The 15,113-nt window shown below is 35.5% G+C and overlaps 1 protein-coding gene across 1 annotated transcript in view; it reads right to left on the bottom strand.

Moving 5' to 3' along the window:
* Window positions 1-15,113, bottom strand: part of CATSPERE (catsper channel auxiliary subunit epsilon) — a 259,066-nt gene that overhangs the window by 14,897 nt on the left and 229,056 nt on the right. The window contains exons 20-21 of the mRNA XM_067729520.1: window positions 10,378-10,464; window positions 3,531-3,688 (exon numbers count right to left, since the gene is read on the bottom strand). Of these exons, the coding sequence (XP_067585621.1) occupies window positions 3,531-3,688; window positions 10,378-10,464 (245 nt within the window). The remainder of the gene's footprint in view (window positions 1-3,530; window positions 3,689-10,377; window positions 10,465-15,113) is intronic.

Raw genomic sequence — 15,113 nt, 5'->3', positions numbered from 1 at the left:
AGTATAGTCATTTTGACAATATTGGCTCTTCCAATCCAAGAACCCACTATATCTATCTGTTTGTATCATCTTTGATTTCTTTCATCAATATCTTATAGTTTTGAGAGTACAGGTCTTTTGCCTCCTTAGGTAGGTTTATCCCTAGGTATTTTATCTCTCGTAATTTAGCATATTGCTTGGAATGAGACAGGATGTAACTAAATAAACATTAATAATATGATTTCACCTATCTTCGTGTGGGAGAAGATACAGGAAAAGAACTTAGTTTTATTGAGTCCTTGCTATGTGCCCAGCAAAGGTAGGGATTTTTACCCAGGTTCTTCATTTAATCCTCAGGATACTATAAGATAGCTATTACTGACTCATTTCACAGGTAAATAAGCTCAAAGAGACCAAATAATTTGCTTAAGACTAGATGTTACTAGTGGCAAAATTAGGACTCAAATCAAAGTAGACTCTCTAGCATAATGTTCTCAAGGTCCATCAACATTATCTCAAGTGGTAAGATTTCCTTCTTTTTATGGCCAGATAATATTCCATACCACATTTTCTTTGTCCATTCATCCATCCTTGGACACTTATGTTATTTCCATATACTGGCAATTGTAAATAATGCTGCAATGAACATGCGGGTATATATATCTTTTTAAGTTAGTGTTTTTGTTTTCTTTAGATAAATATGTAGGGTTGGAATAGTTGGATCATATGGTAGTTCTATTTTTAATATTTTGGGGAACCTCCATACTGTTTTCCATAGTAGCTGCATAAATTTACATTCCCACCAACAGTGCACAAGTGTTCCCTTTTCTTCACATCCTCATCAACACTTATCTCTTGTCTTTTTGATAATAGCCATTCCAACAGGTGGTTTTGAGTTGTATTTCTCTGATGATTACTGATGTTGGGCACCCTTTTATGTACCCGTTTCATGTATGTCTTCTTTGGAAAAATGTCTAATCAGGTCCTTGGCCCATTTTTAAATTGTTTTGTGTTTTTTTTTTGTTTTTTGCTATTGAGTAGTATGAGTTCTTTATATATTTAGATATTAACCTGTTATCAGCTATATGATTTGTAAATATTTTCTCCCATTCTGTAGGTTGCCTTTTCATTTTGTTGATGGTTTCCTTTGCTGTGTAGAGCTTTTTAGCTTGATGTAGTCCCATGTGTTTATTTTTGCTTTTGTTGCCTTTGCTTTTGGTGTCAAATAAAAACAAATTGCTGCAAAGACTGACATCAGGGAGCTTACCACCTATGTTTTCTTCTAGGAATTTTATGGTTTCAGGGCTTATGTTCAAGTTTTTAATCCATTTGGGTTAATTTTTTGTATGGTGTTAGATAGTGGTCCAGTATCAATCTTTCACAGGTGGCTGTCCAATTTTCCCAACACCATTTATTGAAGAGAATGTCCTTTCCCTACTATATATTCTTGGCTCTTTTGTCATAAATTAAGTGACTGTATATGTGTGAGTTTCTTTCCAGGGATTTCTATTTTGTTCCATTGATCTATGTGTCTGTTTTTATGTCAGTACCATACTGTTTTGATTACTGCAGCTTTGCAATATAGTTTGGAATCAGGGAGTGTGACGTTTCCAAATTTGGTCTTCTTTCTTAAGACTGCTTTGGCTTTTTGGGGTCTTTTGCAGTTCCATACACATTTCAGGATAGTTTGTTCTATTTCTGTGAAAAATATCATTGGAATTTTGATAGGGATTGCTTTGAATCTGTAGATTGCTTGGGTAATATAGAACTTTTCTTTCTCTTCATTTTTTCTTTTATTTGAGGAGTTTTCTGCTCAGCTCCTTTTCTCATCACCCTCAATTCCTTCACTGTGGGTATCTCCTAAAAGCCCTTTTCTTCTCATAAGTCAGTTAACTTATGTGTGCTCATGGAGTCACTATAGAAGATGCCCACGTTTGTGTTTTCAAAACTCTTTATCATCAGCTATTCCCTCCAACTCAAGGCCCAAATTAAAATTTTTAACTGTTTATAGGACATCTTCACTCAGATATGTCATTGTCCTCTCAAATGCAAAGTCAGAACTCTTAGAAAAAGAAAGACCTCAAAGAAAAACCACCTCAGTGTCTACTGTGGTCAAAGAAAATACCATAATTTTTAATCACCTAGTCTAGAAAACTTGAGACCATATCAGTTCCTTCTTTTCCTTCATTTGCCACACTAGATCAATATAATATCTCTTTTCCTGATAAATATTTATTAGACTTTTTCCTTTCTTTCCACTCCTCCTGCCAACAGAGCTTCCTTTGACACTTGTCTTGTTAGTTCCACTCCTCTCATTTATCTGCAATTTATTTTCCTTTTATAAGATTCTTTATTCTCAGGCTAATTTTCCTAGAACTATACTCTCATCACAACACTCCCCTAGTAAAGATACTAAAGAGGCTCTCTAGGACATGGTTTGAAATTGAATTCAACATTATGAATTGCCTCGAATTAGTCTGCACCCTTTGTTTTTTACCTTCCTCACTCAAGGTATTTTCCACTTTCTTTCATGAGTCCATGAGCCATAGACAATATGTTAATATTCAGCTTCATTCCATTATTAGTGTGATTTCTTTCATCTCAAGGGTCTATCTTAGTTCTCTGGCAATATAAATTCTTAATGCTCCCTGTTCTCCGGAAGTTTTCTCCTGATGCTCAAGATAGCATTGATTTTTTCCCATCTCTGAATTATTATTATGCCTATCAATAAAACAAATAATTATATTTGAAAAATATATCATGTGTTTGCTCTGATTTATCCTCCTTTGGTTTTATGTGTACCCTCCACTCCTCCTTCCCCAACCAGTTTAATTACAAGCATCTTAAAGGCTGAGATTATCCTTATGCTCTATTTGCATCTATCATAGCAATGAAACATAGTAAAGTACTCAGAATGTAATTGTGAATCGATTAATTTAATTAATGTTTAACATGAAATCTTATCTCCCACTCCCACAGAATGTTTAACAGGATTGCTCCAAAATGAAAAAACAAATATGACAGGCATACCTTGGAGATGTGGGTTCAGTTTCAAACCACCGCAATAAAATGAATACCACAATAAAGTGAGTCACACAAAATTTTGCTTTCCCAGTGGGTGTAAAAGTTATTTTTACACTATACTATAGTCTATTAAGTGTGCAATAGCATTATGTCTAAAAAAAGACTGTGCATACCTTAATTAAAAAATACTTTATTTCTCAAAAAATGCTAACCATCACCAGAGCCTTCAACAAATCATAATCTTTTTGCTGGTGGAGGGTTTGAAATATTGCAAGAATTACTAAAATGTGACACAGAGACATGAAGTTGAGCAAATGCTGTTAGAAAAACGGCTGTGACAAACCTGCTTGACAAAGTGTTGCTACAAACCTTCAGTTTGTAAATTGAAGCACAATAAAGTGAGGCATAATAAAATGAGGTATGCCTTTAATTGGATAGCTGGGTGGTATCAAATTAAATCAAGAAAATAAAAATTTAATTTTTAGGAACTAAGGCGAAAACTATTATAATGGAACATTTATATTCACCTATAGTTTGGATCCAGGATCTTCACACGAAACACATACATTCCGGAATGGTCCAAGGGCCAAACTAAATGGTTACGGTTAGACTTGTTGATAATCTCATATGGTTGATTTAAGTCTCCTGGTTTTCCAATAGCATAAGAAAAACAGTGCTTATAGTTCTGAGTAGAAAACAAAGACAAAAACCTTTAGGTCATTAGCTGACTTTAATATACAAAATTATATACTCATATATTTATTTTGGAAAATTATTTAGAGATATAATAGTTATTCCTATCCCTTCTATCATTTTAGTGTAGTATAGTATTTTTAGAGGCTATCTTGGGTTCAAGTTTGATAAAAAGTGAAGCTTAGTGAAAGAAAATGCTGTGTTTATTTATTTGCAAACAATAATACATTAGGGTGTTGAGAATCTGTAAGCATTTAATTTCCCTAAATTGAAAACCACAAAATCCTTCAAGGATGCTTACTTTGGGACAGACACTATTTTGATCATAAGGTATGGATACAGTAGTCAAATCTTCTCCTAAGACTTTTATTTATCCCTATAACCACTACTGTCTCTCTGTGGGTCTCATTTATTTATCTCCTGTTCCCTTTTTAAAAAGCATAAACACTATATATTTTTAAAGTTACTTTATTAAAGCTAAGGTAATAAAATAAAATCCTAAAATAATACATGGCATTTCTTCTGGATTCTTGTAGGTCCTGTATGCTTTCACACCCTACTTAAAGTCTTGCTTGTCTGTCATGTATTCTCAGTGAGGCTCAATTCTTTCTATAGCTTTTGAGTGAGTAACTCCCATTTATTCAAGTGGTATTTACTTCTTGTTCTTTCCTTCATATTCTCCCTACATTTTGACATTTTTCAATATGCAGATATTGTATTCTTTCTTAACTCTACTTGGTTTTGGAGATAATCAGGACAGTTCATATAGTTCCCTTATTTGGCTATGGGATCTGGTATACATAGAAGTCCCTTCTATAGCTCTCTCATTTTACCGTATTTATATATACTCCAGTATTTACCCTCGTGTTTGAAAATTTTTTTTGAAGGTGAATATTGCCTTCACACTGAAAATTCCTCTACTTTCCTTCTTAACAGGTCATTTTCTTTTACATAGGTGAATCATTCCATAATTATATTTTAATTATAAGTCCCATCCCTAAAACTCTTTTTTTTTTTTTTTTTTTGCGGTATGCGGGCCTCTCACTGCTGTGGCCTCCCCCATTGCGGAGCACAGGCTCCGGACGCGCAGGCCCAGCGGCCATGGCTCACGAGCCCAGCCGCTCCGCGGCATGTGGGATCCTCCCGGACCGGGGCACGAACCCGTGTCCCCTGCATCGGCAGGCGGACTCTCAACCACTGCGCCACCAGGGAAGCCCATCCCTAAAACTCTTAATGATTTTTTACAATTTCGTGAAGTGTTACTGTATGTCTTGATAAACTGCAAAATAATTCTTCTCTCTCTCTCCTTTATCACATTTACTATTATTTCTTCCCTTTGTCTACCTTTCTACTACTGCACTCTCTGGCACATTTATAAAGCAATATGTTAGGTGTACATTAATGAAAAACAAGTAAGAGACTCATCATTATTATTTTTTTCTTTTGAACATCAAAAAATTCATTTCTACCTTTATTTGTATGTAAGTACTTGTTTATTTATTTTTGAGATATAATTGACCTATAACATTATATTAATTTCAGGTATACAATGTAATAATTCAATATTTGCATATAGTGTGAAATGATAACCACAATATGTCTAGTTAACATCTATCACCATACATAGTTACATTTTTTTTCTTATGATGGGAACTTCTAAGATCTGCTCTCTTAGCAACTTTCAAACATACAATACTGTATTATTAACTACAGTCACCATGCTGTACCTTGCACGCCGATGACATTTTATGACTGTAAGTTTGTACGTCTTGACCACCTTCCCCCATTTCACCCCCTACGTGTGGCAACCAATCATTTTTTGATGTACCCTAACTTGAAAACATGATATGTCTTCTTCTTATTATTTTTTTGTTGGTGGAGTTTCTCGTAGGCCAACACGGGCCTGGGAACTTCTTGTTCTACCAAGTGAGTTAATACATGAAACCATGAACTTAATTGAAAGAATATGTGGCACATACTAAATATGTGCAGGAACTGGACACATATCCTCACAGCAATGTATTGCTGATAAGGACACATTCATCTTCTATCATTACAAGTATTTTTTGTGTATAGGCACCTGGGAATATTTATATTGTTTCCAACTTTCTACCTAGTTATTTCCTAATGTGAAAGATGATTCCCACTGATTGTTGCTCCTATTTTTGTGTCATGCCTGATATTTCCTGTTGTAGTAACAGACTTTTTTTTTTCCAATTATCGTGTTTTTCCCTTTTCTTTTTAAGTTGAAAGCCCACTTGATCAAGTTATATAGCCTCTAAGAAAACACGTCAGCCCTGACCTCATGAATTACAATTCTTTTTTTTTAACATCTTTATTGGAGTATAATTGCTTTACAATTGTGTGTTAGTTTCTGCTTTATAATAAAGTGAATCAGCTATACATATACATATATCCCCATATCTCCTCCCTCTTGTGTCTCCCTCCCACCCTCCCTATCCTATCCCTCTAGATGGTCACAAAGCACCGAGCTGATCTCCCTGTGCTATGTGGCTGCTTCCCACTAGCTATCTATTTTACATTTGGTAGTATATATATGTCCATGCCACTCTCTCACTTAGTCCCATCTTACCCTTCTCCCTCTCCATGTCCTCAAGTCCATTCTTTATGTCTGCATCTTTATTCCTGTCCTGCCCCTAGGTTTTTCAGAACCTTTTTTTTTTTAGATTCCATATATATGTGTTAGCATATGGTGTTTTTTTTTCTATTACAATAGCCAGGACATGGAAGCAACCTAAATGTCCATGAACAGATGAATGCATAAAGAAGATGTGGCACATATATACAATGGAATACTACTCAGCCATAAAAAGAAACAAAATTGAGTTATTTGTAGTGAGGTGGATGGACCTAGAGTCTGTCATAGAGAGTGAAGTAAGTCAGAAAGAGAAATACAATTCATCTTTAGCCAAGGACATCTCGGATTACTATGTCAGTCATGTCCAGAAACTCAACTCACATCCTGAGTTATAAGTATGTAGCCAGCCATTCATAACCCACATTCTCCCTTTCCTTCTCAAACTCCAACATTAAGTTGGAAGAACCTGTGAAAATGCCACTTTTGTTTATGAGTCCTTCAGATTTTCTCTTGAGAATTTACAGTCTCTAGAGCTACTTCGCAGATTTTTATGCAAGTGTCATTCATCCTTGTAGAATCAGGACTATGTAGCAATTGGAAGGCTATTTCATTTCAGGTATATGTTTCAGGAAGAGAGCACCTCTGATTGCCATGTTGAATAAATATACAGTGACACTCTTCAGTAAGCATAGCCTTACTCACTAGGATATAAATAGTCTTTGCAGGTACCTGCCTTCTACTATATTCAGACTCCAGACTGAATCCACCTTTTTAGTTGTGAGCTTTTTGTCTCTCATATGGTAGAACTGAACACTTAGGGCCTGGTGTGGGCACTCTAGAATCTTTATAGAATGTAAGCCACTACTTCAATGTTTCTTAAATGTGGTCCCCAGATCAGCAGTATCAGCATCACCTGGGAACTTGTTAGAAATGCAAATTCGGGGGCTTAGCCCCAGATCTAATGAATCAGAAACTTTGGAGGTAGGACCCAGAGATCTGTTTTAGCAAGTCCTCTAGGTGATTCTGATGTCACCTCGAGGTGATTCTAAAATTTGAGAACTACTGCACTGTATCATACCTATTGAGGCAATCTCCATGACTGTTAATTATCAGGTAGCTCATCCCTTCCTAGGAGTATGTTATTTTGTCATATCTTATAACATTTGGGTGCCCTTTGTGAGATTCTGTGTAAGAGGGTCACTTACATTTACCCTCAACCCCAGATTCTTGGATGTCCTTCAACAAGAAGTTAGAAGGGTAAGTTTTGTTCTTAATGGATTCCATTACTAGTTTACTTCCTTATGATTTTTTAAATAGCAGAATAATACTGTTTGTAATAGGTGGGTGACCTATAATTAATGAATTAGTTCCACAAATATTTATTGAGCACCCGTAATGGGTTAGATGCTGGGGATACACCAGTGAACAAAACAAATAAAATTCCCTCCCCTTATGGAGCCTACATTTCAGTTGGGGATCCAGATAATAAATAGGATAAGTAAATAGACTATATAATGTGTCAGAGAGTTATAAATGCTAATGACATTAAAGAAAATAGGGAAGGGAGATAGCAACTGTCATGGGGTGATGTTTAACTTTTTCGGTAGAGTGGCCAGGGAAGTCTTCATTGATAAGTTGATTTTCAAGTAAAGACCTGAAGAAAGGCATTAGCTAGTCATGATGGGGGTGCGGTGGGGATGGGGTGCAGGGAGTCCTGCTGGCTTTGTCATAACTCTAAGTGACATGGGAGCCATCACATGGTTTTGAGCAGAAGAGTGGCACGTTCTGATTTATGTCTTAGTAGGATCAGTCTTGGTGCTGTGTTGTGGATGGATTCATGGCAGGCAAGCCCGAAGCAGGGAAACCATTTAGGATGCTATGGTTATAACCCAGATGGTTGGTGATGGTGGCTTGAAACAGTATGGTGGCAGTTGGGGTGGCACAGGGTGACCAAATTCACAATATACTTTGAAGAAAGAGCCAACAAGATTTGCTGAAAGACCAAATGTGGAGCATAAGATGACATTTAGCTTTTATCCTGAGCAAATTGGGAGGATGGAATTTTTATTAACTGAGGTGGGAAAGAATGTTGGGGGAGTATGTCTGGAGGGTGGATATCAGAAACTCAGTTTCAGACATGTTAAGTTTGAAGCATCATCAGTTTTCTTGTTTGTTGGAATATTCCCATCAGTAAACATGTGGTTATTTTTCTCAATTATTTAAAAAAAAAAAAGACCCTTTCTTCAACCCATTGCTCTCCAGCCACTACACTATTTCTCTCCTTACTGCAAAACTCCTCTGCAGAGACTATTCTTGTCTATTCTTGCTGCTTTGAGTTCTTTTTTTCCATACTAATTAAACCCACTTCAGTAGGGTTTTGTCTCTCACTATCCTACGAAAACTGATCCTGTCAAGGTTACCTGTTACCTCCCTGCTGCTGAAGTAAATGATCAAGTTTCAATCCTCATCATAGTTGACCTATCTTAGTAGTGAATTTAGCACACTTGATCCCTCCCTCCTTCTGGTGAGACTTGCTTTACATGAGGTCCAAAACATCATACTTGCCTGGATCTTCTCTTGCTTCTTGGATTATTCCTTTTTCACCTCCTTTGCCTCTCCTCATTTCCCCCATCTCTAAATACTGAAATGACCCCAGATTTAGTCCTTTTCTTTTTACACCTATATCAGGGGTTCATAACCTCATAGTGAGTGTGTATAAATATATAAAAATAGATTTAAAAATATATATAAAGTTGTATTTTATTTTTATATGGGCCCCTTTGGCAATCTGGTGAAGCCTATGGACTACTATGGGCCCCTCTCAGAATAATGTTTTTAAAAATAATAACATAAAATAGGTTGCATTACAAGGGAAACTAGTTATAAGGAATTTTAGTTGTCAAAATATTGAAAACAATATGGCAACATGTTGCACATTCTAAAATATGTGCTTCTTTAAATAAAATTAGATAGAAGGGTCTTGCCCCAGGTCTAATAACTACCATAATTTTCTTGATAAAGTAGAAAGCAAGTTCATTAGATAAGAACGAGGATGGGGGAAGAGGAGAAAGCATGCAATAACTATTTATGAGAGGGGAAGAGAGAATGAGGTAAAGAAGTATTTGTTGGGCAGTATTATGGGACCATTTTAATCATGAGATGAAAGTGAAACAAGTCAGCATGGGTATGTTTTTCTCTGGCCACAGTCAGGTGCTAAGGTGGACAGTTGAACTTAACTAAGGTTGTGATTTAGCTATGCAAACATAAAGAAGTGGGGGGGGCAAAAGAATTGAGGGTCATATTAATAGAGTGATATGACTATTGACTGTGGAATTTAAGCCAGATAAAGAGGGAAAAGAGAACCGGGGGTGGGGTGAGGATGGTAGGATCAATGAATTGAAGGTTATGTTGAGCTGGAAGAATTGTTCAAAGGATTGTTGGAGTAAAGCTCCTAGAATAATGTTACTAGGAAGATAGGGAGTGGTGGATGGAAAATGGATGGTTTGGAGTTGGGAATTCAGAGGGAGATACATATCGTTTGTATATATATCTCTATCTTGACATGTATATGTTCTGACGTAGAAGCAAAATAACATTCTTATTGTAGGGTTTACATTTTACAGGCTGAAGTACCTTATATGTCACATTTTATTCATGAGATATGATTTGATTTGCCAAATAACATAAATTAATTTCAATTTAAGAAAATTCACTTGAAAACAATATAAGATGCATAATTGATATTCAGAAATGATCTTTTAGTTACACAAGATTGAAACTTCAGGCAGTCTTTAGAAAGACTCAGTCTCAATGCTTTAACATGTTTGTCAGATATTTAATAATCTGCAAACAGATTTTCAGAAGAGAAAATTAAAACAAAATTGTTAGTAATGCAGGGGCAACAGAAGATCAAATAGAATTAAGATGAAGCATCTTGGAAATCATAATATAATCCAATAGAAAAATTGGATTTGATTTACAAAATCAAATTTAAACCCAAAGTGTTTCCATTAAGCACTTAATACTAAAACGCCAAGTTAGTTATTATAAATAAACAATTTGCAAGGTAATATTTTTCTTACCTCAGGTCCCCAGGCTTCTTCTAACGGGAGGCGCTTGTTAAGCTCAGTCATTGACTTCCATGTCTGAGCTTCGTGCAAACAGCCACTCTGTCAAAAGGTTTTATATATATAGAAAGGTTTTATATATATATATATATGTTTTACATATCAATTTATTTCTAATTATTTAATATAGTTTAGTGCTGTTGAAAATTATATATCTAATTTTTAAATTATTTAAATGTTTGCTGATATACAGAAAAACAATGGACTTTTGTATATTGACCTTGTACAGAGAGAACTTCTTAAACTCACTTATTAACTTTGTTTCAGATGAACAACCATGTTATCTGTGAATATGAGTTTCATTTCTTCCTTTCCAATCCTTACACTTTTAATTTATTTGTATTGTTTATTGTTTACCTTGTTACAGACATCAAGAACAATGTTGTATAGAAATGGTTAGAACATGCCTCCTTGTTTCATTCCTGATTTCAGAGGGAAGGCTTTCACATTTTCACCATTAAGAATGATGTTTTATACAGGTTTTTTGTATTGACATTTTATTAGGTTAAGGAAGTTACCATTTATTTATAATTTTCTAAGATTTATTTAAAAAATAATGTTATGTATGGGTGATAAATTTTTAATCAGATGACTTTTCATCAACTGTTGTAATAATCTTATGCCTTTTCTTATTTATACTGTTAATATAGTGGATTACTTTGATTTTCAAATATCCCCAATGCTTAATTTATGAAATAAAGAAAACTTGGCCTGGATGGATTATTATTATTATTTTATTTATTTGTTTTTATTTTTGGCTGTGTTGGGTCTTTGCTGCTGTGCGTGGGCTTTCTCTAGTTGCGGCGAGTGGGGGCTACTATTCCTTGGAGTGCACAGACTTACTGTCGTGGCTTCTCTTGTTGTGGAGCACGGGCTCTAGGCACGCGGGCTTCAGTAGTTGTGGCTCGTGGGCTCTAGAGCGCAGGTTCAGTAGTTGTGGCGCATAGGCTTAGCTGCCCCGTGACATGTGGGATCTTCCCGGGCCAGGGCTCGAACCTGTGACCCTGCATTGGCAGGTGGATTCTTAACCACTGGGACACCAGGGAAGCCCTGGATTATTTTTTAATAAGTTGCTGTATTTGATTTGCTAGAATTTTGTTCAGGTGTTTTGTATCTATGGTTATGAGTCAGATTGGCTCATCATTCTCTTCTCTTAAGGTCCTCATCAAGTCCTCCTGGATTCACAAAATGAGTTGAAAGTGTTTCCTCCTGCCCTTATACTCTGGAAGAGTTTTTATAAGGCTGAAGTAAAATTTTTCTTAAATATTTGGTAGACCTCATCAGGAAAGCCATCTGAGATTAGAGTTTTCTATTTTTTGGAGGGGGGGAATACAAGAAATTTTGGTGTATTTTTCAAGGCATTTGTCCATTGCCAAATTTGTTGATATAAATTTTTTTATAATAACCTCTATTATCTGGATTATAAAATGGTGATATTTCAATTCTATTTTTTCATTTGTCAACTGGAATAATTTTATAAAGAGATGCTTCCCCTCATCTACTGTTTGTTTGTCCATTGGTAGAGTTCATTTGAAGAAAATAGGATAAATATTTGTTTCTCTTTATTTACCAGTTTTCAAAATAAGGCATTGGTTTCCTATCATTCTGTAAAGGTGATTTAAAAAGAAAATCATGAATTCATCGATTTAATATATTTAATGAGTTTTACTCCATTGCAATAATTATTCTCCAGGAAGCGCAAACTGTCCCATCTTTGGCCAGTAGAAACCTCTTGATGTTGATTTATGATTACTTTTATTTATTTATTTTTAATTAATTTAGTTTATTTTTGGCTGTGTTGGGTCTTCGTTGCTACGTGCAGGTTTTCTCGAGTTGTGGTGAGTGGGGGCTACTGTTCGTTGTGGTGTGCGGGCTTCTCATTGTGGTGGCTTCTCTTGTTGTGGAGCACGGGCTCTAGGCATGCAGGCTCAGTAGCTGTGGCTCACGGGCTCTAGAATGCAGGCTCAGTAGTTGTGGCACAGAGGCTTAGTTGCTTCGCGGCATGTGGGATCTTCTCGGACGAGGGCTCGAACCCATGTCGCTTGCATTGGCAGGCGGATTCTTAACCACTGCGCCACCAGGGAAGCCCGATTTCTGCTTACTTTTAAATGACTCTAGCAGTCCTTGATACTTCCTTGCTATTGGGTATGCCAAACTATTCTAGGCTCATCTTGTACATTTCTTCCTTCAGGCGTGGAATCAGCAATTTATCTAAGAATGCCCAGTACCTTTAGTCGGAAACAGTATTTCAAAACAACAATCTGGCTACTAAGTATACTTTCAGCTACTGATTAGTTATGTTTCTAAGATTTTAACGGTCAGAATAGGAAAATTTTATCTATCTCTCTATTTGATTCATAAATTTATATCCAGAGCAATATCCAATACCTCATGAGTTCATATTGAGTCCTATTCGAATTCAAGATTTTTGTCTAACTTCTTCTATCTTAACATATGTATCTTCTTGCTTTTACAACAAAACACTTGGTGAGGAATGGTGGTATTAGAAAATGTCATTATTACACATTTGTTTTATCTCACATTATACACCTCAAAACTTTAGAAAAACAATACAAATATTATCACCAGTGTCATGATTACTGAAAACACTTATACTTTTCCCTTGTATATGCTCTTCACATTCTCCTATCATATTTTATAATTGTACTAGATCTACATTGTCAGAGAATACACCCATTATATATTACATTCTAACCCATTTAACCCTCATTTTGTTTTAGTCTTGTAAGTAACTATATACTATATTATAATGCTTCCTCCTAGTCCTTATGTTGATTTCTCTTTAGTATTTTTGATTTTCTGAAGCTTCTTACTTAGTAAATTACCCAGGAAGGGCTCCTGGGAACAATATTATCAGAGCTTTCTACATACTGATAGCAGTTTGTGCCATTTACAGTGTAATCAGTTTTGCTGGATGTAAAATCCTTGGCTTGTATTTATTTTCCTTTAGTATCTTAAATATTTGACTCCACTTTCTCCTGGCATACAACACTGCTATAAAATGTCTGATGATAATTTAATTTTCCTTATAAATTTCTTGCTTTTTTGCTTATATGCCCACATGGGTTGGCTATTCTGATTTGATATTCTGAAGTATATGGTATGCTCTTTCAATAAGAAGTTTGAAAATTTTATTTTTTGGGGGGGTTGTTTGTGTTTTGTTGAATTATTAGTATTTGTTTTGTTCCTTTGCCTTGGTTCTCCTTTTTCAGGAATTCCATTTATTCTTTGCCTATCCTCAATATTTGTCACTTTCTCTCCAATCATTTTTATTTCATCCTTCATTTCTTTCTTAAAATTTTTTCCTCTTTTAATTTCATGTATCTTGTAAGACATTATCGGTTGTTCACCTTCATTTTTTAAAATGCTATTTCTATTGTATTCAGAATTTTAGGTTTGGGAATTATTTTCCTTCAGTAACTTAAAAATATTTTGCTTCAAAGACTTCTGGTTTTTATTGTTTCTATTGAGAAATCAGCTTTAAATCTTATAGTTACTTTTTTGAAGGTAAGTTATCTTTTTTGCTCTGAATACTTTAAAGATTTTTCTCTTTGTTTTTGATTTTGGAAATTTTACTGTGATGTTTTTGGATGCAGATTACTTTTTCTGTGCCTTGATGTCTTTCACCAGTTTTGGAAAATGTTGCTTCTGACCAACACTCTCTCTTCTCTTTTTTTAGGACTCCAGTTCTTAGATTTAGCTTTGGATCTCCTTTATGTTCTTTTTCTATATTTTAAATCAGTTTATCTCTCTATGTGTAATTCTGGATATTTCCCTCTGACCTCTTTTCTAGATGGCTAATTCTCTTTTCAGTGATCACTCCCAATAGTTGAGTTCATACTTCCAGTTATTGCAATTTTAATTTTTTTTCTAGAAGTGATTAGTAGCTCAGATATAGGCATGGATAAGGCAGAAAAATGAATGTTTAAAGTTGCGTAACACTAAACAAGAACAATACCAGGGAAAGTGACATATAGGCATTGGGAAGACAATAGCTGAAGGACTGAACTGTGGAGCTCAAGTTAGATAGGCAAAGAAGAGAAGAAAAATAGGAGAAGCAGAGGGTTTCTCTAGGATATCTAGAGATATCTAGATTGTGTGAGAAAAAAGTAGATATCTAGATTGTGTGAGAAAAAGAGGCAGAGGAGTAGTGGGAAAGAGAGAGCTAAAGGGTCCAGAGACTGAAATGTTCGCATTTAAATGTAATTTTAATAGGAGGAGCTATATTGGTCAGCTTTGCTGCAATAAAAACTCCAACCCTCAGGGGTTTTACACATTAAAATTTAATTCTTGATCACACATAATCCAATGCAGATGTCCCTGGTTAAAGGGCTCCTATGGATGACTCTCCTCAAAACAGTAGATTAAAAACTCAGACTTTTAAAAATCTAGTGGCTTCTTGAAGTCCCTTATCCCCTTCATCCAGTTCACATCTACTCCATCTTTAATCGTTGCTGTAATATATTGACATGTGAAGGAAGATGGGAAGCATGGAGGTGCATGTGAAGTTCTTAAGTACTTCATCCTGGACACATATCACTTCTGCTCATACTCCAGTGATAAGAATCAGTCACATGGCCTGACTTAGTTATGAATGAGGCAGGAATGTGTGATGGGATGGATTTGTTTGGTCACATAATTGCAGTAATGTGGAGGAGAGTAGCAGGTGG

The sequence above is a fragment of the Pseudorca crassidens genome, chromosome 2, assembly GCF_039906515.1.
Source record: "Pseudorca crassidens isolate mPseCra1 chromosome 2, mPseCra1.hap1, whole genome shotgun sequence".
In the NCBI taxonomy this organism is placed as follows: domain Eukaryota; kingdom Metazoa; phylum Chordata; class Mammalia; order Artiodactyla; family Delphinidae; genus Pseudorca; species Pseudorca crassidens.
This window is presented reverse-complemented; position numbering and strand designations above follow the sequence as displayed.